The sequence below is a fragment of the Macadamia integrifolia genome, unplaced genomic scaffold, assembly GCF_013358625.1.
Source record: "Macadamia integrifolia cultivar HAES 741 unplaced genomic scaffold, SCU_Mint_v3 scaffold2242, whole genome shotgun sequence".
Taxonomy (NCBI): Eukaryota; Viridiplantae; Streptophyta; class Magnoliopsida; order Proteales; family Proteaceae; genus Macadamia; species Macadamia integrifolia.
The window spans coordinates 66,350-83,220 of record NW_024868590.1 but is presented as its reverse complement, the minus strand read 5'-3'; the positions used below and the strand labels follow the sequence as shown (position 1 = coordinate 83,220).

Below are 16,871 nucleotides of genomic sequence, written 5' to 3'. Positions count from 1 at the left end.
TTTTTATGATTTTTTTTTTTTGAGTAAAAGGATAGATGAAGTTGAAATGAGTGTTGAAATGAGTGAAAAGCGAAGCACACTCTAGACAAGTGACAGGGTGATGCAAGATTCTGAAGTTCGTCCCCTCCCTCCAAAAGTCCATCCCCATGAATTATAATGAATATGATTTAGAGGTTGAAAAGTCACAAGTAGGATATGGCAGGTGCACATTCCTGTGGCTTCCAGAACGGATCTGAAACGTAATCGGACAACAACATATTAAAATAAAAGTCCTGTGCTTTTTAACATTTAATAAAGAAATAAGCACTACCTCCTCTCTCTCTCTCTCTCTCTCTCTCTCTCTTTGAATTCCTCTGGTCTTTCAGTGGTTATCTTTCTACCTGGAATATTCAATATTGAAGTGTTCTCGAGCCATCAAGGACATTGACTTCCAAAACCCAAAGAAGCCTATTATAAACAAATCAAACCCCTAGTGCTACCAAAGAAGAATGGTGGTGAAAGTCAAACATCTCTTTAAAATAATCTTCATAAACGTAAACAAAACATTTTGTCAAAATTTTCAATCATAGTATCTACTATCTACCCCAAACCCCCCAAAAATATAATAAATAAATAAATAAATTCAACTACAGCTTTCTTTATTTATTTATTTTTGGTAGTTGATACGCTTCAATTAGCCACCCTGTAAGACATGGACATATGGCATCCAACTAGAGGAGATCTTCAGAGCAGATATCCAAGACACCACATACAACCATGAACTTCAGATATCGGGATCACGAGGAGACTGGAGTCCTCTTCAGGTAGTAGAGACATACTAGGACTCTATTTACCTAAAAGGAAGATAATACCCGAAAAAAGAATATTCCCTATGGAGGAAAGAAAACTTGAATGATGGAGTCCTCCAAAATTGCCCCAAGTCCACCAAGAGTAGAAAGACGTCTCCTAGTAGGACTCTGGAAGGGAGAACCCTAGAAGAAGAAACCTAAAAGACAGAGCGAGGTAAGTCAACACTGACACGCCATTACTCTTCTGAAACACTGTTGCACGAGTCTCTAACTTGGGTGTCAGAGGACTAATTCCGGAGCCACCTCTGGGCCTCTACCTTCTGTGTTTGTGCAGGATCGACACTCAACCTTCCAAAGATTTTTGGCCACAACAGATTGGCGCTGTTCGTGGGAATGATAGAGAGTAATGATGAAAAGAACTTACAACCAAAAGAAAACAAAAACAGTACCGGCTCAGAATATGGATACTGGAGAGCCTTCGGATCCTCGGCCACCTATGAATGCTGAGGAAGAAGAATAGCAAGAAGGTCCCCTTAGTGATCAACGCTCAGCCGAAGACCATATGGGCAGGGAGTCTAACCCCCCACCCACTCCAGTTGGGGGGTAAGAGTATGTGACCAAGGAGCAGTTCGATGCACTCCAAGAGAAGTATGACCAATTGGCCGAGACAATGAAGGAAGTCTCCAAGGTTGTCACTCAAATTGGAACGGCGAGGGATTCCAGCATTCATCTAGAACGAGCCCAAGATAAAGACCAAAGTAGCTCAGGGTCGGTAATATCTAGTAGAAACCCTCGAAATCGTGCCACAAGAGAGAGCCCTGAGCCCAGAGAGAGGACACGGCATGCCATAGGGAGGAGACATGAAGAACCATGTCAGGGGGTTGATCAGAGGCCTGAAGAGTAAGGATTGAAGCAGATGACCCTTGATTTGAAAGACGAGATCTGAAAGGTGGCAGACCAGCAGACAGGAATATTCAAGTCGGATCTCACTAACGATACGGCTTTAGCTGACGAAGTTATGAGAGATCCACTCCCTGTCTGATTCCGCCTACCAAAGTATGGCACTTACGATGGAACATGGGACCCCTTCGATCATCTGGAAGGGTTCAAGGTTGCAATGTAGTTTCATTGGGTCTCAGAGATTATCATGTGCCGTGCTTTACCCTTGACATTCAGAGCAGCCACGAGATTGTGGTGCAATCGACTACTGTTGAAGTCGATTCATAACTTTAGCGAGTTAAGCCACGTCTTCGTAAAAGGATTCTCCAGTAGCCAACCCCTACAGAAGACCACATATAACTTGACCAACATCAAACAACAAGTAGGGGAATCCTAGCGAGATTACATGAAGCACTTCTATCAGGAGAAGTTGGGAATCAGAGGCTTAGACTCGAAGGAAGAATTCGCGGCCTTGTTAGGGGGGTCAAAGATAAAGAACTAAAGAGATCCTTGGCAAAACATGCACCAAGGGACCTGGCCGAACTGAAATCCCGATGTGAAAAGTACATCCACATGGAAGAAATCCTGGAGGCCGACAAAGAAGCAGAAGAAAAGTAGGGAAGAAATGAACCTCAAGGGAAGAAAATAGAGTTCCAGAAGGAAAGAGGCAGCGGCCAGGGCACGAGCGTGCACCTAGTCATCCAAAAAAACCTGGCCGAGCGTGCACCTAGTCATCCGAAAAAAATTGGAAGGTATGCCATCTTAATCGGAAGAGAACTGACGTGTTGATGCAGATTAAGGACTCCTCGGACGCCAAAGCCCTAAAGTGGCCGGGAAAGATGGGATGATACCCCGAGAGGTGCAACATGGACAAATACTGTAATTTCCACCGAAATCATGGCCACGACACCGAGGATTGTTGGCATTTGAAGGAAGAGATAGAAAGTATGATCTGAAGAGGATACTTGGGTCGATTCATGGACCAAGAAAAAGAACACACCCAAGATGGCAATGATCGGTGAGACAACAACTCGAGAGAGGGAAGGGGTCATCGGGAAAGAAGGGAAATAGCCCACAGAGACAATCGGGAGCGACAAAGAGATCGGACACCTGAGTGGACAAACACTCACCCCTAAGACGACCAGAATAGCCCAATCAGGGTTATAGCTACAATCAGCGGTCACTGGAGAAAGCTCCTTCTTAGCCTGAAAGGCTAAGGCCTATGCTCGAAGCTTCCATGTCATTGAGTGGTCAAATAAGAAGGCAAGAACAGGGGCGATAATCTCATTCTCGGATGATGATTTGGAAGGAGTACAAACACCCCATGATGATGCCCTGGTAATCACTATGATGATAGTCGATTGTAAAGTAAAGAGGATCTTAGTAGATAATGGCAGTTCAGCTGATATCCTATTCCTCGAGGCCTACCAGAAAATGGGTCTGGATAGAGACAGACTTAAGAAAGTTGAGCACCCATTACAAAGGTTCTCAGGGGCTTTGGTAAAGGTAGAAGGTTCAATCGAATTATCAGTAAGAGCTGGTATAGGAGATAGTCAGGCCACTATGATGATAAAATTCCTAGCAGTTGACATTAACTCTGCCTACAATGCAATGCTTAGAAGGGTTGGCTTGAACCTACTGAAAGCCATAGTATCCATGCCACACCTAAAGATGAAGTTCCCCACGAAGAATGGGGTGGGGGAGTGCCGAGGGGATCAATAAACGTCCCAAAAATGCTACGCCACCACCCTATGGGGGAAAAGAAAAGGCAGGCGAGGCATTGCCCGTAGAGGACTTGGCCTAGGTAGACATCAAAGAAGGAGACAATACCCGCCAAGTTCAAATTGGAACACAGATTCCAAGGCAATAACAGGAAGAGATCATCTCTTTTCTTCGGAACAACTCCGATGTCTTTGCTTGGTTAGCCTCGGACATGCCCAGAATAACTCAAGAAGTGATTGAGCACTAACTGAGTGTTGATCCGTCGAAGAAGCCAGTGCAGTAGAAAAAGAGAAACTTCACCCCCGAGAGGCAGTAGAAGATAGATGAAGAGGTAGAGAAACTACTGAGGGTAAAATTTATCTACGAAATCTGATATCCAGAATGGATATCCAATGTGGCGATGGTCCCAAAAGCTAACGAAAAATAAAGAATATGCATCGACTTCACGGACTAAATAAAGCCTGCCCGAAGGATAGCTACCCCCTATCGAAGATGGACCTCCTCATTGATGCCACTTCAGGGCATGAGGAATTAAGTTTCATGGACACCTACTCGGGGTACAATCTGATCAAGATATGTGAGGCTGATGTCCTGAAGACTTCCTTCATAACCGAAGGAGGATTGTATTGCTTTGAGGTAATACCCTTCAGAATAAAAAGTGTAGGGGCAACCTACCAGAGGCTGGTGAATAAAATCTTTAAGGAGATGATTGGTAAGACCATGGAAGTATATATAGATGACATACTTGTGAAAAGCTTGAAGACCTAGCATCATATCTGGGACTTAGATAGAGCATTCCAAGTATTGAGGGAGTATGCCACGAATTTGAACCCAACAAAGTGTGCTTTTGAAGTAACATCAAGGAAGTTTCTGGGCTTCATCATCTCGGAAAGGGGTATTGAAGCTAACCCAACAAAGATGCAGACTTTCCAAGAGATGAAATCGTCGTAAAATGTGAAGCAAGTCCAGGAGCTGATGGGAAGAATCATTGCCTTGGGATAGTTTATGTCTCGATCAGTTGATCGGTGTCTCCCCTTTTTCAAAGCCTTGAAAGGATCCAAGAAGTTCAAGTGGACAGAGGAGTGCGAGAAGTCCTTCGAACAACTGAAGAAATACTTAGCGACGCCCCCACTGCTAACAAAGCCAAACACTGGAGACGTTTTGCAACTATATCTAGCTGTATCGACCATAATAGTAAGTGCGGTACTACTAAAAGAAGAGGAAAGACAACAACAACCAATATACTATGTCAGCCAAACCTTGTTAGATATTGAAACAAGATACAGAAAGATGGAGAAAGTGGCATATGCACTTGTGATAGCAGCAAGGAAACTAAGACCCTATTTCCAATCACACATGATGTGCATACTCATAGACCAGCCCTTAAAGACAATATTACAGAAGCCGGATACATCTGACAAATTGGTAAATTAAGCTATAGAGTTGGGGGAATTCGACATCCAATACAAACCAAGGACTGTGATAAAAGCACATGCCCTGGATGACTTCATAGCTGAGAAAACACTCCTGGATGAACCACAAGAGCTGGCCGAGGCTCTGACAAAAGGGCTTGGATACTGTATGTTGATGGAGTGTCTAACAGGATGGTAAGTGGGGTAGGAATCATACTCATTAGTCTCGAAGGATTCAAGATTGAATATGTAATACCCTACTTCTTAAACCTGGTCTGATTACTCGGTTGACCCGGTTTAACTATGCAGGACCCGAACCGGAGAGAGTTAGAGCGGGCTCCTTATGGACTATGATGGCAAGGGTGACCTTAAACACCGGCTGGCCCGACAAGTCCGAGCCAGTGCCAGAAGAGACGGGAGTACCCAAGCCATGTACATGCACCTATCATAAGGCCATGTACGGATAAATCAGGTATTGTAGCCGTATATTAAGGTGTGTACGTATATTACATCGTATGCCAGGGGTGGGGTTCGCGCCGAGGCCCGAACTCTGTCAAAATCCCAAGTTTGGCCCTCAGGTGGGCGGACAGGTGGGCGCACCCACCCACCTGAGTGACCCATCCATGTGAACTATTTAGTTATTTAGGAAGTATATATATAGCATTTATGATTTTCTTTTCTTTTCATTTATGACACTCGTACGTTGGTGATGATAGTAAAGAGGAGAGAGAAAGGAAAGGAAAGAAGAAGAGAAGAGAAGGAAGAGGAAGAAGAGAAGGATTTCAACGGCGCCGAAGCTTGATCTTCCCATTCCGGCACCAGAAGAGTGATCTTCAACACTAGATCTACATTTAAAGGTAAGCAAAGTGGGGTTCCTTAAACATTCACCATACCCAAGCATAAACCCTTGATTCGAGTAGGGTTTCTTAAGATCTTGTAAATCCCCTTTGAAATGATGAATCTAAGGTTTAATAGATGATTTATGTGTTGATCTTGAAGGATTTGAAGAGGTATTGACAAGGTTGGAGAAGCATTGTGGGTTTGAAGGTGTTCTTGAGCAAAGAAGGTAAGATGGCTTCCCATCACTTGAATCTAACCTAGATCTAGGTTAGAACCATCCTATGAGACATTGAAAGTGTGAAGAATGGGTTGGGAAAAGCTCCATTTGAATCCCCAAAGAATGGAGGAAGTTGGGAATAAACAACAGTTTTTCCGCCAAGACCGGTGGGCCATCTTGCCCGCCTGTGAGCACCCGCCTGAGAGAAAGCTTGGAAAAGTATTGTGATGATAACTATAGTATGGCAAAATACTTGGTAGTTTACAAGGATATTATTCATGCATTTCCTAGTCTGGATGAGTTGAAAGAAGAACACTTGATGGGGATTGTTCAACATCCACCAATAAAAAGGTTGGTGGGTAGACCACATAAAAATAGGAAGAAGGCATCGGATGAAGGACCATCTGGAGAGTTTAGGAAAAGATTTAATACTGTCAGGTTTGGGAGATGTAAGTCCACTAAGCATAATGTGAGGACATGTACAGGACCTCCACTGAATGACAATGATGCTTCTTCTGGGAAGATAGTAAGAGCAAAGGTATCACTATTACGTCTACCCAACTAATAATTTTCTCCTAATGGTATATACTACCATGTTTTACTTTTTGCTTGTGCAGAGAAAGGAAAGAAACGTAAGCCAATCTACCATCAACAATTTACAAGTACTGACAAGGTCACAAACTTCCACTACCACAACTGAAGTGAATATATAATTGAAGACTAAAGCACAATTAAAAGCCAAAGAGGAGAGAAAGAAAGCACGAGAAGTGATGAAAAAGGCAAAGAACAATTTAGGGAGTACTTGAGTACAAGGAAAAGTTGAGAGGATGATTGAAGTGAATATATCATTGTGCAAACTTTGTTTCTATTTTGAAAACTATTGTATTCCTTATCTCGTGATCCCGTATGTACCCTTTTGAAGATGTTGAGACTTAGTGTATGCATTCCTTACATAGGATGGGATGTATTTTGATACTTTTTGTTGATGTAGTTGTTTGTGATGGCATGTATGTATCCTTTTAGAGATGTTTATATATGATGCTTATCAAGTCACTTTTGAAATGTCACTATATAGGAAAAATGCTGTCGAATTTTTTTTTTTGTACTTTTTCTTAGAAGCAGTGCTTGTGGTCTTTGCTTTTGCTAGGCCAGTGTTAGTAGAGTGGTGGTTGTAGTATGACCATAGTCGCAGTGCAGTGTTAGCAATGTGCTTGTGGTCTTTGGTGGCAGTAGCAGTGGAGGTGGTGGTTGTAGTCTGACCACAGCCACAGTGGAGCAAAGAAATGAAAGTTGTGAGCTGACTTGGGTCATCTCTTATAAGCTTTCACAAGCTTTTTATATGGATGCCTTTCATTATTTGAAGTCCACCATGTCATCCAATTTGATTATATCAAGTCATAACAAAATAAAGTCAAATACTTATCAGATTAAAAATGTTGCCATTCATGCAAGATGAATTCAAGTACATCTATTCTTAGTGAGATTTGTCACATAATTTCACCCATAAAAATTGTTACAAGTACTCCAACAAAGAAAACTATTACAAAACGATACACGAGCTTTATGGTTGTTGTAAACTTCTCTATTCCATCCAATCTAATCTAATTTTCTCAGTGCTTACCTCTTGTTCCAACCCTCATATAACCTCTCGCAAAACACACAACTTCTCTCTCAAATCATTGACCTCCACTTGAAAGCCATGAACCTCTTCTTGCAAGCCATGGATCTCCCCTTGCAACTCTTGAAACTTATGGGTGGAATTGTTTATTGGTACTTCTTTGCTTGGAATACCATGTAATAGTGCATGAATGGGATCACACTAAGAAAAGAAGTTACATCCATGCAATTCTAGGCAGCTGTAAAAGAGTCAGTTCGGATTATCGATTGTCTCTGAGATCTTAATGATGACTTTTCGATTACATTTACACCTTACGCATTTGTATTTCAGTGCATCAAGGTTGCTGCAACCAACACTTGAACTAGACATTTATTGGCCTATACACAATAAAAGAAAGGAAATTAATATTAGATTACGGAAATTAACATCACATAGATGTAATACCATTTATCTTCTCACAATTCCCAGGATAATAGTTATTGCATGCTCTACAGTACAAAATCACATAACAAGCTTAAATTCCAAACCACAGGTGAGTATAGCAAAAACCACCCAATTATCTAGATTATAGGTTATGAACATCTACAGAGTAATTGGTTCTGTCTAGGAAAGGAGGAGATTAGGGAAGGAGGACTCTTATCACAATATAGAAATTGTATTTTTTTCACTAGAAAAGAAGCTCAGCAGAACATGGAGAAATTTAAAAACATTGAAAGAGGTTTTCATCCCATCACTTTTAAGAATCTTATCACCAAGGCAATGAAGCCTTACAATGATTTACAAAAATCAAAACTATACATGGAGAAATTTTAGAATGGTATCCTACTTGAAATTTAAAGGTTTTCTACAAACAAAAAAAAAATCGCTTTGGGAGGGTTTCAAAACAGAATATGATGGAATCGAAACTGTAGAAACGGATGGTTTTGGCTATAGCGAGAACTGGAGAGATTCAATGCGACCTTGAAATGGCTTTGGCTGCAGAGAGTTGAAACGATCCCAACGCTTTGGGATCGTTTGAGTTGCGCAAGGTGAGCTGAAACACCCTGGGTAGAGTGAAAGGGATTGAAGTGATGAAAGAGATTTAGGAAGAGAGTGCTGGACAAAATCGACACATATGGTTTCAAATGATCGAAGGATTCAAACTAGAGAGAGGAGTTGTAGGTGTTTTGATCGACCAAGGGGGGAAGGGGTTTCAACCAATCTCAGAGAAGGGAAAGGGGTGCTTTAGTTCATTAAGGGTATTTTGGGGTTTTAACTCGTAAGGGGTAGTTTGGGGATTATAAAAAAAATAGACTGACTTAACAGCCATTTCAAACAGCTCGGTACGCTAGATAGAATCTTTCTATTTATGGGGAGGTTAGTGATATTTATGGAAAAACGTAAGGGAAACTTGATATTTCCCCATAGTTTAGGGGAGGGGAGTGATAATTACGCCTTATTTTTTTTTTTTATGTATTTATTAGAAACTAAATCTACTAACACCTCCTTAGATACATCTATTCATATTTTCTATTTATTTAATGTCTTTGAAGGGATTTTTTTTTTTAATTAAAACCTCTTAAGGTGTCAAATAATTTGGTAAATTTTATTTTGCATGTTCTCTTAATAATAATAAATTTTCAATAAAAGTATATCCTATGATTTCACATATGTAATCGACAAAATATGTGAGACAAATAACAACTTTTGATAATGAGATAACATGACAAGATTTTTTTTTATTAAAACCTCTTAAGGTGTCAAATAATTTGTAATTTTATTTTTATATAATATTATTTTTCAATAAATGTATATCTTATAATTTCATTTATGTAGTCGACAAATAAGTGAGACAAATGATAGCTTTTGATAACGAGATAACACGACAATTACTTCAAATTACTTAAAAAAAAAAATATGGGAAAAAGGTTTCCTCCAACCTGGGTGAAGAACTTGGAAAACTTTCTCAAAAAAAAAAAAAATCGATAATAAATGTCATTCTCCTTATGGTACAAACTACGAAGTTGATAATACCTCCACCTATTCCTTTTTATATCATCTGCAACCTACCCAGACCCCTTGATCGAGGGAATAATGTGGGGTGTGGGTGAATGTAAACTGCTTTCAACTTCTTTTATAATTAAAAAATAATAATAGAAATTCTTTTTTTCTGGTAAAGAACCTTATTAGAATTAGAAAAAGATACTCAAAAGAAAGATGTATAATTTTAAGAGATAGATCTGTAGGGGTGTGATTTTATGATTTTTAGACATTCCCATCTTTGAATGTTGGTTTGCCGGAAAAAAAAGGTTTCCACTATTAATTGGTCCCTATTTCATTAATATTGGCTGTAGAAACTTGAAAAATAGGCGTTTCTGCCATATCTGACCTCCTTAAGAGTCTTTCATGGTGGCTATGGAGTTATAGCTTTCAAATTATGTCACCTTCTCACATCAGCTCAGAGCCTCAGACCACTAATGTGTGTTGTGAAAGGCAAGAAAAAGAAAATGTCACAAGTTTCTAGGACCAAATGCAGCTTAACAAATCAATTTCTTCAGATACCACTGAGAACCAATCAAAACTTCTTGTTTTCTTCCCTGTTTTGTTTTGTTTTGTTTAATTTTGTTTGTTTGTGGGTCAGAAGTTGTAACTTGTACGGTAACAAGGGTAGAATTGGATAGCTCTGATACGGCCATACAGGAGGGCCATGCTGTGGTGGTCTGCATGAGGTTTTCTTGCTACTTGAGCTTTACTTCCTTGCATGGGTTTTGCCTGTAGACAATGATGAGAGCGTCAGGGGAAGAAACCCCCAAAGGATTATGGATCCAAAAAAACTCTTCGGAATGAGATTTGAAACTCTGAAAAAGATTGATTATAATGGCAATTACCTTACCACCATTGCAGGAGGATCTCTTGGAGATGATGCACTGGATAATGAATTTTATTAATGAATAGTTGGTGGAAGATTAACTAGTTTTAACTGAACACTTAAATTAATACTTATTCTTTAGTGTCAGATCTTTAATGGGCTATGCTTAAAAAGTTGAAATCTGTAATTAAAAATTGGAATTGGCAAAGGAAGATACCAAAACTTTTAATAGGGCTTGTCCTAACGTTCAAGACATAACCCATTATTTATGAAACCTACCTATGGGAGAGGGAGAGAGACCCTAAAGGACCCAAGTTTTAAGCCTTAAAAGTGGGCTGGGAAGCTTGGTAACCAAGAAAGGAGAGAGAGAGAGAGAGAGAGAGAGAGAGAGAGAGTCTTGAAAAGATCTTTCTCCATTTATTTGTAACACGATTTCCAATCCCTCCTGATCTCTCTGCTTCGAACGAAGAGAGGTAACTTGTGAGTGAGTTGTGGGCAGTATAGGAACAGGCCAACAGCAGTGGTTGATTTGATGAAGGGATTTCCAAAGGGGTCCATGTTCCTGCAGAAGTCCAGAAACCCTGAGGAAGAAAGGGCCAGAAAGGCTTTTCTGATTGTGAAAAAGAGAATCTAATGGAAAGGCACAAGAGGGTCCTTGGGACCAATGGCCTAGTCTGAAATGTAGGCCACCTCTCTCTCTCTCTCATGACTTTATTACTTGTACTAATTGGGTTTTGAATAAAATCAATGGATTCTCTCTCTGGCTACTTTCTTTTCAGTTGATTTTGCCATGTCACATGCACATGTTTTGTGAGGTTACACTTGGGAAATCTCCATATTTGCCATTTTAATTACTGTTTCCATCTACATACCTGCAGAAAACGCTGAATTTCCAGCCTCATTTATTGTCTCTTTCCAAGATATTGAAATATCATCCCTTCACATTTCACAATCCAAGTTCTTCACAGTAAGGCAACAGTTCCTGTATATCAATAGAAAGTATTTAGAGCTGTAAATCGAAACCTCTATTAGCCATGAAAATACTGACCTCAGTCTCTCTCATCTTCTCCTGTCTGCCAACTCAATTCCCTTTTTCATATTTCTTCCGTTTCATCTTTCCTGTTTTCATCCACTCATATTCTCACTAGACAGCCAATCTCGTTCCTCCTTCAAAGCCCTTGTCGCTTTTCCTTCTTTGAGATTTCCTTTATTCATCAAACCCCACTCCCTCTCTCTCTCTCTCTCAAGTCTCAATCTTCATAGAAAGCCTTCAGAAAGTTGAAAATTAAAAAATCCATCTTTCCAGACCCCAAAATTGATCAATTTTTCTCTTTAAATCTTTGACATCTTCACCCATTCTCCCCAAACTCCCCGACCCTTTTTTAGTTCCTCTGCAACAAATCCATCGGAGAAAAAATTAGAGAGAGAGAAATGAAGGAGTTTTGGACATCTCTGGCTTCTTTGATGGGTCTATTGGCCTTCTCCCAAGGAATCCTACATTCCTTGTTCCCGCCAGAGCTGCGATTTACCCTCCTGAAGCTCTTGAATCGTACCTTCCAATGGTTCTCCTCTTACTGCTACTTTGACATCACAGAGATCGATGGTGTCAACACAAACGAGTTGTACAATGCAGTTCAACTCTACCTCAGCAGCTCTGCTTCAATCACAGGCAACAGATTGAGCCTCACTCGAGCCAGAAATTCAAGTGCTTTCACATTTGGGCTATCAAACAACGATTGCTTGGTTGACACATTCAATGGCGTCACAGCAACGTGGGAGCATGTGGTCACACAAAGACAATCTCAGACCTACGTTTGGAGACCTATCCCTGATGAGAAGAGAGGCTTCACTCTTCGAATCAATAAGAAAGATAAGGCCTTGATCCTTGATTCTTATCTTGATTATATCATGGAGAAGGCCAATGAGATCAGAAGAAAAAATCAAGATCGACTTCTGTATACAAATTCTCGAGGTGGAGCTCTTGATTCGAGGGGTCATCCATGGGAAGCTGTGCCATTCAAGCATCCAAGTACTTTTGATACATTGGCCATGGACCCTGCAAAAAAAGCTGAAATAATGGCGGATCTTCGAGATTTTGCTGATGGGCAATCGTTTTATCAGAACACAGGGAGAGCGTGGAAGAGAGGGTACCTTCTATATGGCCCTCCTGGTACAGGGAAATCAAGTATGATTGCAGCCATGGCTAATTACTTGGGTTATGATATCTATGATCTTGAACTCACCGAAGTCCATAACAATTCAGAGCTTCGGAAGCTACTAATGAAGACGACATCGAAATCGATTATCGTGATCGAAGACATTGATTGCTCCATCAATTTCACGAATCGGACTAAACCTGCATCTGGAAAGAGAGCTGCCTACCAAGATCCTCTGGCACCCGATCCGCGTGGTGGGTCTGGTGAAGATGGGGGAAATTCGATTACGCTTTCTGGTTTACTTAATTTCACAGATGGGTTGTGGTCGTGTTGTGGTAGTGAAAGGATTTTCGTGTTCACGACGAATCACATCGAGAAGCTTGACCCTGCATTGCTGCGAAGTGGGCGTATGGATATGCATATCTATATGAGTTTCTGCTCTTTCCCTGCACTGAAGATTCTTCTGAAAAATTACTTGGGAATGGGTTCTGGAGATTTGGAAGATGGGATTTTGATGAAATTAGAGGAGGTAATTGATGAAGCCCAGATGACTCCAGCTGACATAAGTGAGGTCTTGATCAAGAACAGACGTGATAATGGGAAAGCTCTGTTTGAATTGTTGGAGGAATTGAAGAACAGGGCAGAAAGGAATCATGCTGAAGGAGCGGCAAGGGAGAAGAATTCGATGGAAATGGAAGTGGAGGAGCAGGAAAAGAGGGCCTTGGAATCTCCAAAGGAGGGTTGTGAGATGCCAGAGAAGTGCAGAAAGGAAGAAGATGAGGATCAGAAGGAAAAGCTTAACTGACAAAAGAAGGATTTTGAGTTTTTTTTTCTGTGCAGAGAGATAGGATCATAGGGTAGAGGGGGCTAAGGGGCTGTTTGGGATTTCAAATTTCAACTTTCAAATTTTGGTGGGGGTGGTGGTATTTTTAACCGTGTGGGGGAATAGAGAAAAAGAACTGAGCTGTTAGGGAGAAAGGGAGAAAGGGAGAAAGGCAGAAAGTAGGTTAGTAGAGTAGAAACCGTCCCTTCTTTTTTCTGTTTTCTTAGTTTATATGTTCTCTCTTTTGTTTGATTCAATAATGCTATAGAAAGTAATGTTATATGATAATATGATATAGTCCTTTTGAGTTTCTTCAATGATATTTATGGTACAATCCTCCAAACTCAAGATTAAGAATCAAACATAGCTGCAGAACACATCATATTCTATATTGTTTTGGTTCTATATTATGATCCACTTGGACCACTTGGGATATTGAAATCTATTCATTGGCATTGCTAGCTATGTAGCAGTTTTTGGTCTGTTGGGGTTCTTGTGTGTGATAAAGCTCTCCATGTGGAGGGATTTTGAGAGTTTTTATGACATGAGAGATACAAGTCAGTCAAGAATCTATTTTGGTTTGTCATGAGAGATACTAGTAGATGTATATGGATGATCAACGATCCAAACTCAATTCGCATCTATATCTGTGTAGAGATATCTGAGTTCTGGCAGAGGGTATTATTTAGATCTAAATTCTGAAAATGTAGTATTATTTAGATCCAAATCCATCTAATTTGAATAGATATTGAACTGATAATAAAACTTAAGTAGCTAATGATCTCAAGGGTCCTTGAAAATTTGATAAATTCGAGAGAATGAGGGATAAAGCCAAGATAGCTCTAGTCAAGTAGTGAATGATCTCGAGGTCCGAATTTGAGTTGATTTGCATCTATATCCCTATATCTGAATCTTTCCATACAAAAAAAAATCTGAATCTGAAACATATCTGCTCTAGTTATAATAATTGTAAACTGGAAGGACCCACCAGAAAAATATAAACTGGGGAATATCATCTGTGCCTTTTTTTTTGGGGGGGGGGGGGGTTGGTGGGGAGATATTTGTAGAGCAAAGGAGCTGATGAGTCTTCTTTCTGTACTGAGAAAAGCTGAGACACCTTTGGGCTTTGGGGCTTTTTTTCCTCACTTTATGGGTTGGAAAGGTGGATTTTGTGAGCTCCTCCAGATCGTGGGTTACTTGAAGACAAGGTGTGTGGAAAAACGTGGAGCAGCATTTATAATGTGAGAAAAAAAAAAAAAAAAAAAACAAGACATCTTTTGAGATGCATGACAAGGCAGATTACCAAAATCTTTCAGAGCTGTAAATGTTGAGGCATGAAAAGGCCGCTGCCAAAATCTTTTAGTGCTGTAGGTGTTAAAGCATGAAAAGGCAGACTACCAAAATCTTTCCGAGCTGAAAATGATAAAAGGGGGAGAGATTGATTCACTTTGGGTTCCATGAGAAATATGGTTGCAAGGTTGAAATTTAAAGGAATTGGCCAATGAAAGAATAGAGTGGACTGTGATTTAATTTGACTCAACGTCGGAAAACTTACTAAACGTATACATAGTAAGGATTGAGAGACTACGACCCGAGCCTCCTAGCTAGCAACCACTAGACCTTGTAATTTGGTGTCTGAGATAAAGTGTTGGGATTATAAGATTGGGATATTTTCAATTAGAAAACTCCTTGGGATCCTCCTCTAGGCAAGGTACTGAAGTACTTGGGTTTTGATTTTTGTGTTCTGTTTTCATTTTTCTTGTGAAACATATTAATAAACTGTTAGTCCTTATCCAATGATGAGGTGGTAGAATCATAAAAAGGGCTCTACCTGGTAGCTGACCTGGCAGCCCTAATAATATTGTTCTTCTTAGCTGGCTTCCCCTGTTGTTATAGTGGCCTAGTGGGTGTGACCTACTGACCTACCTACCTACCTAATCACGGCTTTAGGGCATGTTGCAATGAAACCTGAAATGCTGAATTTTCCCTCTTTATTCAAGGTTAGCCAGCTAGGGTCTTCATATTCTGATTTGATAAAGGAAATTACTAGGTTTGAGGTAAGGGTGCAACAGGCCGGGTTGGGCTAGGTTTCTTAAAATTGTAGCTCAACCCTGAGTCTCCTTAATCCTGACTCAAAGTGAAAAATTTTAGGGTCGGACCGGCCTTCAGAGCTAAAATTTTTAGGTCGATACTTGTTCGGAATCAAGGCAGGCCAAGGGCGGGTTCGGGCTATTAGGGCCAAACTTGCACCCCTAGTTTGAAGTACTGTGGGGTGAAGGGTGATCCAACAATCCACTGTTCCAAATCTATAAAGGTGGATATATAATGGAAATGGGATTCTTTTATTGCTGAAAGCTACTTGATTCCTTCAATACCATGAGGTATAAGCTAGCGTTGTTCTATGAAGTTAGCCAAATTTATTTGCACATAAGACTTCACTTTTTCAATATCACATAATAAGTTATAGAGCATATAATTTTATACTATCAAATCCCAACTCATCGTAAATGTATGTTTTAGAGATTTTGTGATTGTTATCTAACATTGACAAATATTTTAAATAAAATATTATTTTTCATAATAGAAAATAATTTGTAAACTATTTACAAAAGAGACACTGATACCAAATTTATATCCGATCAAACACATACATTTTATTTCCTTAATAATTTCCAATGAAGGGTAGTGAATGTTGAAGATCTATTTTATTAATAATGTAAGATCACGTGTTTAGTGCACCAATACATAGTCCGTAGGGCGTTAACCATTAGTTTACCAAAACTCATGATATAACATTGCAAAGAATAAGATCTCTCAGGTCAAAGGTCTAATAAATGATATGAATCTCATTCTCTCACAACTAATAATAGTACATGTGAGATTTATGTACCCGAAATCACATTCCTAATAAAAATAAAATGTAATAGCCATATGAATAGGATGTCCGGTCTTACCCCTACTCGAGAACTATTTTGGGTGAAAATCTATGGAACAATTTACTAGTCAATAAAATAAATAAATGTCATGTGCTAATAAAAATAAGCACTTTTTATTAAATGAATCAGGTTTGATGGACATACTAACACTCTTATCCCATCCCTTTTAAAATAAGTACAAGAGAGGATAACATGCCATGAGGACTCTTGTTGATGCCCAAAGATTGGATAAAACTATCGTATGACATTGCTAATTTTCAGTAAAAATATTCTTGCTTGGGGGATGTTGTAAAAGACACTTCAAAAAAAAAAAAAAAAAAAAAAAAAAGGACAAATAGGAAGTTTCCAAATAACCATCCAAGGAAAATCATCTGAACATGTGAATTTTACCTTGGTGCGCACTAGCCTGGCCGGGACACCGATTTGTGTGACAATTTTGATTTTACGAATAAGCTAGATCAAATCCATAGAAACAAGGCCCTTAAACACATAACTCCATTGCTGATTTGAATCAATCAACTCATGAACTTACTTAGATTAATGTCCATTGTTTAACATCCAATGGAACTCTG

The 16,871-nt window shown here is 39.7% G+C and overlaps 1 protein-coding gene across 1 annotated transcript; it reads left to right on the top strand.

Moving 5' to 3' along the window:
• The first annotated feature begins 11,209 nt into the window (after nt 1–11,209).
• LOC122066122 (AAA-ATPase At5g57480-like) lies at nt 11,210–13,651 on the top strand. The gene has a single exon (XM_042629939.1). The coding sequence runs from the start codon at nt 11,816–11,818 to the stop codon at nt 13,343–13,345; it is 1,530 nt and encodes a 509-aa protein (XP_042485873.1). The 5' UTR covers nt 11,210–11,815; the 3' UTR covers nt 13,346–13,651.
• Nucleotides 13,652–16,871: the final 3,220 nt, after the last annotated feature.

Excerpts from the sequence above, each read along its gene's own strand:
- LOC122066122 (XM_042629939.1), top strand. The coding sequence starts at position 11,816 with ATGAAGGAGTTTTGGACATCTCTGGCTTCTTTGATGGGTCTATTGGCC.